Source organism: Agrilus planipennis, unplaced genomic scaffold (assembly GCF_000699045.2).
Source record: "Agrilus planipennis isolate EAB-ADULT unplaced genomic scaffold, Apla_2.0 scaffold3, whole genome shotgun sequence".
In the NCBI taxonomy this organism is placed as follows: Eukaryota; Metazoa; Arthropoda; class Insecta; order Coleoptera; family Buprestidae; genus Agrilus; species Agrilus planipennis.
In genome coordinates, this window is record NW_020442460.1 from 625,626 (window position 1) to 637,800 (window position 12,175).

The window sequence follows — 12,175 nt, forward strand, 5'->3', positions numbered from 1 at the left end:
CTACTGTTGATATATCACTATTCACTGCGCTATTTATTTCACTGCTATCACTGTCAATTTATTTCTCGACTCACTTCTGCAACGGTCAATCTATTTCTTCTCTCGGCGATCGTCTCTTCCTTTAAATACTCTTTTGTTTACTTTCTGGAACCCTCTAGAAACATCCGGATCGTTTATTTTTTTCTTTTAACTATTTAACTGCTTTCTCAGAACGCAGGTACGACACGCACATGAAGAAAGGCGCCCGCAGCTAGTTGGCGAATCGATAAGCCGTTCATGCACACGTGTGCCCGATCGCACACAAACACGCTGGTGCTCGCTACAATATAAAACTAGTGGTTATCCGTCGCGGCTTCGCCCGTACTTGTTGCCGCTTATAAATTCAACAGCCATGATTTTGATGACATTTCTCATTCTTAAAGTTTCGTTATTTTCATAAGACACGTAACTGGACTATATATTTAAGATAGCGGTTATTGGTTGTTCCTTTGCCCGCAGTATATGTGAAAAATTGGTAAACATTCAAAATATCGCGTATTACTTAAGAGCTACGATTGTGATGAAAAAAAATCTAAGAACATAATACGCCGTTCTTAGAACAAAAATTGGCTTTTGCACCTTGATGACACATCGTTGCTTCTGCGTGAATTTTTGGCCAAAAACAACACACTAATGCTGCCACAGCCACCGTATTCTCCAGATCTGGCCCCCTGTGACTTTTTGTTGTTCCAAACTGAAGAGGTTCATGGAAGGACGACTCTACGCAACGATTGAAGAGATAAAGACGGCATCGAAGGAGGAGCTGAACAAGATCACAAATTTTTTGAAGTGCTTCGAGGATTGGAAAAAACGTTGGCACAACTGTATAATATCTGGTGGCGATTACTTTGAAGGGAACAAAATAGATATCCATGAATAAATAATTTTTGAAAAAACACAAAATTCGCAATGCGTTTTGGATAGACCTCGTACATTTAGTGGAAGAGTTGATTGGTTTCCGGTTTTAGGTTGAAAATCATTTGGGACTATAATGATTAACAGTTTCAGCGGATTTTTGGTGCTACGGTTTATTCAAAAGATTTTGAGAGTTCGATTAGTATAGGACTGTTTGCAGATAAGCAGGAAATATTTTCACATAGACGTAGATAAAAAAATATATTCCATGCGTTCACCAAATCGACCTAATAGTTTCGGCTGTGCGTTGATTATTAATTTATCAATTAGTAACTCAGCCAGCCCAAGCGTCGTTGCATTATAGAAGTTTAGGTAACTCGAACTTTGCTAAATTCAATCTTAGGAAGTTCTATTACAGGTCGTTGTGTATTAGGTGATTCAGTATTTCTTTATACTTAGTTCTTTAATATAGTAATAATTCTTTTCTTTTTCAGGTTTCCGTGTCCAACGCCTACGTGACCCTAATAAGAGGTCAATAACGAGGTCGCAAGGCTCTGTCACAGTGAAACGGTAAGAGTTAGTCAGTTATGTTTTCAAGTTATACGTTATTGTGGCGTAAATATTGTCTGGTGAATTTTTGATCTGGCGGTTTTTAAAAATGGCTTAACTTGCAAATTCCAAAATGGTATGTTTTGTCGTTTACAAACTAGACTATCCAAACCTTTTGGGAAAAATCATTCCTTTGGACATGGCTTTTGATGAGTTATCATTACAAATTGGTTAGTCCAAAAATTGGTTAGACACGCACCTGTTATGGGAGATTTTGAAGTAAAACCACTTGGACGTTTTTTTAATATTATATTGAACACTTATTACATAAAACTTATTTGAATTATCAACTGTCGAACTATAACTGCTACAATAATACTCCTTTCAACAACTGGTCGTGGGTTTTTATTATGTCGATTGATGACTTAGATTTTTGATTACAATTATAGGAAAAATTCATTGTTTGTTGTTCACAAGAGAAATGGACTAAACGGATGTTAGTTATTTACAAATTAATTATTGATCATTTTGGTAATGACATTATCTTACGACAATAGTAAATATTACTTGTGTACTTTAATGAAACTTTCTTCGGAAATATTTAGAATAGATTAAGAAAGAACTACATAATAATTACGAATGAAATACGCAATTATCTGTGGTAACAAGCCAAAACTTGACATACAGAGTGTACATAACATGATAGTACATTACACACCTCAGTTTTAACGTTCCACGTCTCTAATTGCGAAAAGTAGACGGTGGGCGCGGTGGAAAAGAAAATGTTAGAAGCGTTCGAAGGTGTTGTAGCAGAATGATGAGGATGCCGTGGATAGAAAAGGTTAAAAATGAAGAGGTATTAGAAAGAGTATGAAAGTAGATATTGGAAACAGGCGAAATAGGTTGGTAGGACACCTTCTCATGCATAAAGGGCTAGTTATACACACTAGAAGGTGAAGTAGGAGTCAGGGGCGGATCTTGAATTTGTGGGGCCCTGGGCTAATACTGCTTAGGGGCCCTACCTAATTACCCAACCAATTGCCATTTTGTCAAAAAACAGTTTTCTGTAGTGATGTAGATATATATAATATATGTTAACTACAGGAAGAAAATAGGACAACAAAATATTTTATTTATTTATTAAAACATTATTTATTGCAAAATAAATTGACAGGCTATGAATGGTCATGTTATATAAATTATAAAGTAACCTTTCTGCATTTTTGTGCTGCAAATTCTTTTATTTGGTCATCGCACTGTAAGTCCTTTGTTAAATCGCAATTTATGGAATGAACTGATAAATAATTTAGTCGATAGTTCGACATTGTTGTCCTGTATTTGTTTTCTATATACGACATCCTGGAGAAAGAACGCTCCGCTTCACAGCTAGTGATCGGCAACGTTAACAAAATCTTTAAGATGGTACCTATAGCAGTTTGGTAAAATGTCAACAAATTTCTTTTCATAAATTACCCAAAACATTTCGCTGCAAGAGGTGTAAGATTCTGTCTTAGACTACAGTAATTAAAATTCTAACTGAATGCACTCATTCACTAAATGTCCGTCTACGTCATTTGGATAATAATAATTTCTAACAATAACAAAGTCAATTCGTTAATGTAGTCGACGATAGCAGAAGTGCGGAAAAATAACAAAATTGCGTCGGGCGATAAGCGGAGGGTCCCCCGTAATAGACAATACACGGAACACACCGACCGAAAACAGGCGACGGAGAATTCCCCGTTCCGTTTGATAGATGCGCACACGGGTTGATTGATCGCAGTGTTGTCAACCTTATGATCAGATTTTTTTAATTCTAGATAATTTTTATTATTGACAATATCGTCTATTGTTTTCAGTTCAGGTTGGGGGCCCNACTAATCTAAGTACTAGCCTGCCTCGATGTTGCAAAGATATCACACTCGATATCTATATTACAACTACTTAACGTATTATAAAGTAGTTTTTGAACTCGACAAAAATAACATGTACGATCATTTTGCATTACTGAAAAATTTGAAATCTGCTTCTTCGAAAAATTTTTCGAAAGTATTTTAAAATTGACTAGAAGTGACTTTTAATATAATTTTGCACGATTTGAAATTCCCACAAAATTTTAGTTTCGAAAATGGGGGACAATCAATTTATTATAAACAAAATTACTATCATTTTATTATCCTTCGGTCTTCTCAGTTTTCACTGGGTAACTTTGAGTGAGTGAAGACGGGCTGATGCCAAAGAACTTCATTCACATCTTTTGGGATATGTTATGATGGAACCAATTTGCTTATTTTATTAATATTATATCAGTTGTATAAAATTTGGGAAGAAAATTTATTAAGAAAATGTTTTGAAAAATGACCACGTCGCGCCCCACCGTCCACATTTCGTATCCGTACAGAACCGTACTCCAAACATGTACTACCATCTACCTACATAAAATCGTTTAGCAATCAAAGAGTCATCGTCAGTTGGAGACCGTTGGTCTTCCTACTTTTAATTTTAAATTAACAGTTTACGAGTTATAAAAGTGATTTTTGTATTTCGAAGATGACTCGACCCTGCGCTGTTATTTCCATTTTGTGTCTCTATCACTTATCTGACTTCCTAATTATTATTGAAAATCGTCGACTTCTAGTTTCCCTTCTGTAATTTTTATTATTTTATTAGATATTGTTTTTATTTGTGTATATCTAAATTAGCTTTTCATTATTTACTTATAATATGATTTCTTTTTTATAATAGAGTTGTGGATAAACTGTATTCCATCACTGAAACATTGATTCCATCTTTCCTTTTTCTTTTTTCAATAAAACTGAATTAATATTTATTTTCCCCATAGTCATATTGTGAAAAGACAAAAACTTATTGTTTTTTCAAGTAACTTACAGTTGGTCCTACGTAAAAATTATCTTATAACTACCTATATCGAGGTTTAAACTTTTAGGTTCAACAATTGTCAATTCAAACAGTTGTTACCAACACACATGTGGACAGAGAAGAATCCTAGAAACTAATGAAATAATATTTAGATCTGTTTTTATACTGACATGAGATACAGTTCAGGTTTAGAAAGTATTGATTATGAATGAACATTAAAAACTGATTGAGTTAATAATTATTTATTCAGAGCCTACAAAAAACAGAATAAGTTTTGTATATGTAATGGAGTGCGTTAATTACAGTACTGAACTGTAAATTCCCTTAACGAAGCCATAACTTTCGGTTTTTGTTTATTTAACGTAACAATTTATATATCTGGTAAACTGCAAAGCAATTAAAGTAAATTTACTGAAACATCCAACTAAATTGCACCGATAAATGTTCCAAAAAGATATTCGCTAAATATTTAACATTGCACCTGTAAGAAGCCCAATTTTTTTTTATATAGTAAAATATTTGAATTCAATATTTAATAATAATGAGTGATTGATCGATTGGTCACTAAAGTCATAATCGACAAAAATAAGGTAAAAAGTTTAGTTGGGAAACTGTAATGTAGAAATTACAACAATTTGTATTTTGGACAAATAGAAAAACCATTAAAAGAAGGGTTATAAAGCACTTTAAATTTTAGCAATTGAATACCTATCAATAGAAAAAAAATATGCCTTCAAATAATATCAAAATTCATGCATACGATGAACAAAGCAAAAATGAAATTTTTGATTTTCCTTGGATTTTCCTGTAGTCACCTTTAATAAAAGTTACTTCTATGCTCGCGAACAGTTAATTTAGAAATTCGAAAAAGGTTGTTAAAGGTGTATGTTTGGAGCGCGGCGCTGTACGGGTGTGGAACATGGACAGTGGGCGCGACGGAAAAGAAAAGGTTAGAAGCATTCGAAATGTGCTGTTATAGGAGAATGATGAGGATACCGTGGATAGAGAACGTCAGAAATGAAGAGCTATTAGGAAGTATATGAGAACAGAGGACTCCTATAGAAGTCAATAAGAAATACGCGAGATAGGTTGGTAGGACACCTTCTCAAACATGAAGGTTTAGTCAGAGATATATTAGAAGCAGAAACAGGAGTTAAGAGGAGTAGAAGTAGACGTAGATTAGATTACTATTCGCAAATAGTTAAGGATGTGGGTTGTTCTGGTTTTGGGGAAATGCAAAGATTAACTCAGGATCGAATGGAGTGGAGGTGCGTGTCCAACCAGTCTTAGAACTGACGAACATATGGTGCTGAAGTACATATCGTAAAATTGAAATTAAAACATTAATTTCTTAAACAAGAAATGACACAAATTCAACAGAAGATACAGTTGATCAAAAGATATAGGGACATATTTTATTTTTATCGAGGTATGGATTTTATTCGACGAAAAGTCCAAAAATTGTGGTAAACACATATTAAGAGAATATAAAAATCGATAAAAAATGTTTTTATTTTCATAAAACGTAAGAGTAGTAGATTTTACGTATTATATATATTTAGGTACAGTTTTTTATCTTACACTTCTAAATTTTGTAGTTAAACTTGTATTTGTTTTTTTCGAACCATTTCTATTAGAAATCCCAATAATCCTTGCCCAACAAAACAACTAGCAGCGAAAATATTGCTCCTGATACAAAGGCAATTATAAATTTGATACATTCGTAACTAATAATACTGCCTTTCCTTTCAAGGGCTGTTTTCAAGAGATTGAGTCTTTTTTCAGTGTAAGGTGGGTATCGAATTGCATTGATTTTCTCCAAGAGAGGATTTAAGCTTCTTACTAGAACGCTTTTTCTATGAGTGAACGTTTTGAACGTAACTTTACCATGGTAAGCTCCAATTCCACTTTGGCCGATTCCTCCGAATGGAAAATCTTCAACAGATGCGTGCATTAACGTGTCGTTTACCGTGACACCACCGCAAGACGTCTCATTCAAGAACGAATCGATTATTCTCTTTTCGTTCGTGAATACGTACAGCGCCAACGGTTTATCCCTCGAATTGATGAAATTAATAGCATCGTAATGACTTTCGACGTTCAAAATGGGCAAAATTGGTCCAAAAATCTCCTCCTGCATAATGGAATCGTCAGGTTTGACGTCTACTATCAAAGTAGGCCCGATAAATCTTTCTTCTTCATCTGTTTCTCCCCCGAACGCCACTTTACTATCTGCAATCAATTTCGCCAGTCTGTGGTAATGTCTGTCATTAACGATGCGACAAAAGTCCGGGGAGGTTTTTACGTCTCTCCCGTACCATTCCCGAAATATCGATTTTGCCTTCGCCAAAATCTCACGTTCGGCCTTCCTTGAACATAAAATGTAATCGGGAGCGACACAAGTTTGACCAGCGTTCACACATTTTCCCCACAACAATCTTCTAGTTGTTATTTCGAAGTCCACGTCATCACCAACGTATGCTGGACTCTTCCCGCCCAACTCCAAAGTAGTTGGGATCAAATGTTTAACTGCTGCTGCCTGCACAACTCTTCCGGCGTTTGATGAACCCGTGAAGAAGATATAATCGAATTTCAATTCCAACAACTTCACTGTTACATCTATCCCACCTGTAACTACGTGGTAACAGTCGTTGTCTAAATATTGAGGAATCAACTGGGAAAGGAGTTTGGTAGTGTTGCATGCGACTTCGGAAGGCTGAAGGACGAAACAGTTGCCTGCAGCTATGGCCCCATGAACTGGTAATAGACAAAGTTGTAAGGGATAATTCCAAGGTGAGATTATCAAAACAACTCCGTAAGGATCTTTGTGAACAAAGGTTTTGTCGAAGAGTGTGACGAGCGATTTCGGATATACTTTTGGTTTTGCCCAGTTTTTGAAGTTTTCAATTACGTTTTGCAGATCGTTTTTCAATAGCATCAGTTCCATTACGTATGATTCTGTTTTGCTCTTGTGTAAATCGTCTTTTAGCGCTTGAAACATTGCGTCCTCGTTTTCATTGTACATCTTTTGTAACGCTCTAAGTTGCTTCTCTCGAAACTCCAGTGGTTTTGTGCGTCCATCTTCAAATGCCCTTCTCGCAACGGCCAGAATTTTTTCACAGTCAACCATACTCTCGTTGGTTTCTATAATGTAGAAATTACCGTAAGGATACATGCTGTTGTGTTTCAGTGAATTACAATTTTGATTAAAAGAATTTTTGATTTTATTAAATGTCATTTTTTTGTGGTTTTAGGTTTTGGTTATAAATTAATTGTGACATGAGTCATGACTATCTAACACTTTTAAATCATTATTTAGTGTTTTACAATTAACTCCTTATTACGTGAACTTCTTTAACTTAAAATTCCTGTGGGGTTTATAGATAAATGAAGTTCGTCAATATGCATTGCACGCCCAAAAATTTTTATTTATAAATAAGAGAGAAAAAAAAAAGGAAATTCAAAAGTGAAAAACTTTTTATTGGAAAAGATTAGAATTACGATATAAAGGGGTATCAATACGAGAAACATTGAAAACAATTAAGTTTTAGAGAAACTACCCAAATTCTCAGTCCTAAAGAATGGAACGTCAAAAATGTCTAAGTAAAGGACATGCGCTTTAATGTGACGCAAAGGACAAAGTAACAATAGGGGGACGATTATGGGTTCTGAGAGTCAAATAGCTAGCAGAAAAATAATGCTATGAATGCTTACCAAAACGGCGGTCTTTAACAGATGATGACCTGCATGCAACTTTTATATGAATTACAAAGAATTTAAAGGTTTTGTGGCATTCAAAGGACAATAGTAAGGATGTTCTTAGATTAACTGCTTTTGTGCCTCAAAGTGCAATTATAATACTCTTTTTAAGCTTAAAAGAGATATGATATGGAAGACCTTAGAGGAGCTAAAAATAGACAACAAATTAAAAGAGAGGATAAGAGAAATGTTCGATANTTAAAACATCTAATACCAACAGTGATTTTTCTAATTTTGTTATTTTTGTAGATGATCCACCATATTTGGAAGATTATTCAAATTAATTTGTTGAAGATCTTCTGTTGACATGGTGTTTTACTTTAATGCAGATAAACATTCCTATTTTATTTTTTTTCTTCCTCTAGTTATAAATTTTTAATCGCTTAATTTCGATGGAAACCAGTAAGCAATATGCTAAATTCATCAACCATCATGTACCAACAGTTATTTCAATTTGCATATTTTTCGACTCTTTCACTTTTTTTTAGCCATATTACCTCATATATAGCATGTACAATTTATTGATTTATTCTCTTCTAAAGTTCGCAGAAACAAGTCTTTTGGAGTAAATGTATTAAAAGGGTTAAATTGAAAGGTTTTATGTTCCTTTAGGTACTGATTTAAATTCCAGCTGTGGTGTTATCGACTACGAAAAATTCGAATACAACCCTGATTGAAAGTTTCCATTAGGAAAGTGACGGCCGCTTCACAACTTATTCAATTTGAAAGAAGCCGAACTCCTCCTTTTGAAACTTATTAGCATTTCGAAAATAATACCAGCTTGTCACGTAAAATAACACGGAGCACTAGATGTTGTTCGTTCGCAGGTCGACGCGTCGTTCTGCGGCCCTGCTGGCAGGTTCGTTATAAAGAATTCCGAACGAAAATTACACTGCTTACTAATTATTATAATTTCGCGTACAGTTTCTGGGAAATAACAGTTCAGCATATTTGCTATTTTTAAAACACTTATAATAAACGAGAAATCCTTCTCACAAACAAAAAAAGGAACAAAAAGACGTTGAAGAAAAAGTTGTCTAAGAATTAAGTACTGTAGATATATAGGGTTGTTCGGAAAGTCATTTCGTTTTTTTCCTGACAGAGGATTTAATTGTATTCTTTTGCACCCAACTTCACATTTAAGCCGTATAATTTTTATATGCTTTGAGAGCTCATATATCAAGGCTTGCGTGTGAAAAATTCCAATTAATTCTACGCAGTAGTTTTTGGTTGGTGCCCTTTTTTCGACATATCTTACTGTTTTAGTACAGAAAGGGTAAAAATGCTGTTCAAGCCAGAAAGAAATTGCCTGATGTGTATGGAGAAGGTGTGTTGACAGTACGCCAGTGCCAGAACTGGTTCGCTAAATTTCGATCCGGCAATTTTGATGTCGAAGATGCACCACGTTCGGGAANGGTGAACAGGGGTAAAGTAGGCAAAAATTATTGCAAAAGATCATGAAGTACCCTGATTGGTTCTCATTATTTCGCAAAAAGTTTCAAACAAGACTTGTATGCTTTCGAAGGGGACTTTCACCATCGAGATCATTTCAAGGTCGAGTCAATTTTGGTTTTCTCTTCCTTCGTTAAAAACACTCATGGAGTTGTTTATTAGACGTTTTGCTTCCTTTGGGAACCCAACAGGAACGTAAAGTCCTTTGCTATGGTTGTACTGAAGCTTGACAGACTTCTGCTTATGGACTCCTTTTAGGAATCGTGGGAATAAGTGGATGGTACGATTGGGGTGTAAATTGATGACATAAGAGAAGTGAAAGATTATTGTTGGAATATTGTTAGTGCTCTAGCACGGGCTCAAGTGAATCAACAAAACCACCAAAAAATTTGGATTTGGGCAGACGGATGTGGGATCGAACCGAATTCGAATCCTTCTGATCTTCGATCGAATTCTTCTGAATTCTATGAACTATGAAGTGGTCTAAACCATTAGACCATGCTGCTTGATATGGGCATTTGACGTGGCGATACATTTGTGATAATTAAATGTTATTGTTGCAGAATAAAATATTAGCACCCCTTAGGTAATCGGAAGGTTATAAAATGNAACAGGGGTAAAGTAGGCAAAAATTATTGCAAAAGATCATGAAGTACCCTGATTGGTTCTCATTATTTCGCAAAAAGTTTCAAACAAGACTTGTATGCTTTCGAAGGGGACTTTCACCATCGAGATCATTTCAAGGTCGAGTCAATTTTGTTTTTCTCTTCCTTCGGTAAAAACACTCATGGAGTTGTTTATTCGACGTTTTGCTTCCTTGGGGAACCTAACAGGAACGTAAAGTCCTTTGCTATGGTTGTACTGATGCTGAACAGACAGTTGAAAAACAAACTGATGCTGGGCAGGTGTCCCTGGACTCCTTTTAGAAATCGTGGTAATAAGTGGATGGTACGATTGGGGTGTGAATTGATGACATTAAAGAAGTGAAAGATTATTGCTGGAATATTGTTAGTGCTCCAGCACTTGCCCAAGTGAATCAACAAAACCACCAAAAAACTTGGATCGGGGTAGACGGATCTGGGATCTAACCGGTGTTCTTCTGAATTCTATGAACTATGCAGTGGTCTAAACAATTAGGCCATGCCGCTTGATATGGGCATTTGACGTGGCGATACATTTGTGATAATTAAATGTTATTGTTGCAGAATAAAATATTAGCACCCCTTAGGTAATCGGAAGGTTATAAAATGGCTAGGAACTAAATAAATGTTTCATTTTGTTATTGACATGTTCGCTTTAACCAGAAATAAGATAAAGTATTTCGTATAACAGTATTATCACTTATTCCGTGATAAAAATAATCCCTAGACCAACTAACAATAATTATCAGTATCATACCTTTTAAATTTTTATTCTTCAACCAAGTTAGTGAGCCACAATTTTCTTCGTTTTATTCCACAGTTTACTATGCACTAAATGATTGTTACGATGCAAAACAAACATTGACCATCAAGAATGTATATGCATACGACGACTGTAATGAAGATTATAATACTTCATGGTTTATTAAAATCGACGGTTGACCTTTGCCACAGTCTAACGACTAATAATTAACAGAAAAATGATATTAATGTCAATTCATTGGTATGTAGCGACATGTTGATCGTTAGCAACCACATTAGATGCAATTTTTTTCATAACAACTACGCAAAGTCAATTAAAAATCTGCCTTTCGGGCATCTATGTTAAAATATTTTAAGTAAAAAGTAAAAAGGTATATAAGGTAGTATTAAAAGGTCTGTATTACGAAACTTTTTATAGCAGATAACTGACTAAATCCCTGGACCTTAGTCTTGTATTCTCTCCTTTACAGTGACCGAAAGGTCCGTGAAATCAATTTAGCTTGTTTTTGTTTATAAATATCAAAATGCTTTAATGTCAATCCATCGCAAAATCTTTTTTTAAATGATTTGGAATTTAGATAATTTCCGTAGTTTTTCATTTAAATTTCATTTTTCAAATTCTTTCTGTGACCTGTGAAAACAATGCAGGTCAGTCGATTCACTGATGAAATGATTGATTTTTTATCATAAATATCTGCTACTCTATTGCGTACACCCACTCAACAGAAGCGTTTTACATTTTGCATAAATCTTTATTTGTTAAATAATTTCAAATAACAATTTACAACATCCTTCAGGATCTGATTAAACTGACGCTGTCTTGATTTAGTTTAAAGGCCGTAGGCGGTTGAAATTTCTTCCAACATCAATGCTGGATGTTGGCGTCCACATATATAGCATCGAAGATGGAAGAACTTCTGAAGAAATCTTGCACGCGAAACGTTAGGAAGGAACTCCAACCGACGAGGGCCTTTAGAGCTGAATCAAGACTGCATCAGCTCACCATCTGGCCACCATTACCAATTTGTCAGTTTCTAATTGTTAATTTTATCATCAAGCTATAATAACAATAATAAAACCTTAACGGTGCAGATTTTAATTCGGAAAACAAAATTGTAAACGAAAAATCCAAAATTGAAATGTGGAAATTAAAAGCGCTTCATGAAAAATATCAAAACCAACAACAGCAGGAACATATAAAAAACGAAGTTTCTAACATGAAAACAAAAAACTATAAA

At 34.8% G+C, this 12,175-nt stretch overlaps 1 protein-coding gene across 5 annotated transcripts in view; it reads right to left on the reverse strand.

Annotated features, from left to right (window-relative positions):
- Positions 1 to 5,858: 5,858 nt before the first annotated feature.
- LOC108737842 (aldehyde dehydrogenase, dimeric NADP-preferring) overlaps positions 5,859 to 12,175 on the reverse strand; it is a 20,392-nt gene continuing 14,075 nt past the window's right edge. For 4 of the 5 annotated variants that reach the window (XM_025980653.1, XM_018470967.1, XM_018470963.2 and 1 more), the window contains exon 2: positions 5,859 to 7,467. In XM_025980653.1, coding sequence (XP_025836438.1) covers positions 5,957 to 7,453 — 1,497 coding nt within the window. In that variant the 5' untranslated portion in view covers positions 7,454 to 7,467 and the 3' untranslated portion in view covers positions 5,859 to 5,956. Of the gene's footprint in view, positions 7,468 to 10,932; positions 11,077 to 12,175 lie in introns of those variants that run through there. The other variant, XM_018470965.2, reaches the window with a different exon arrangement.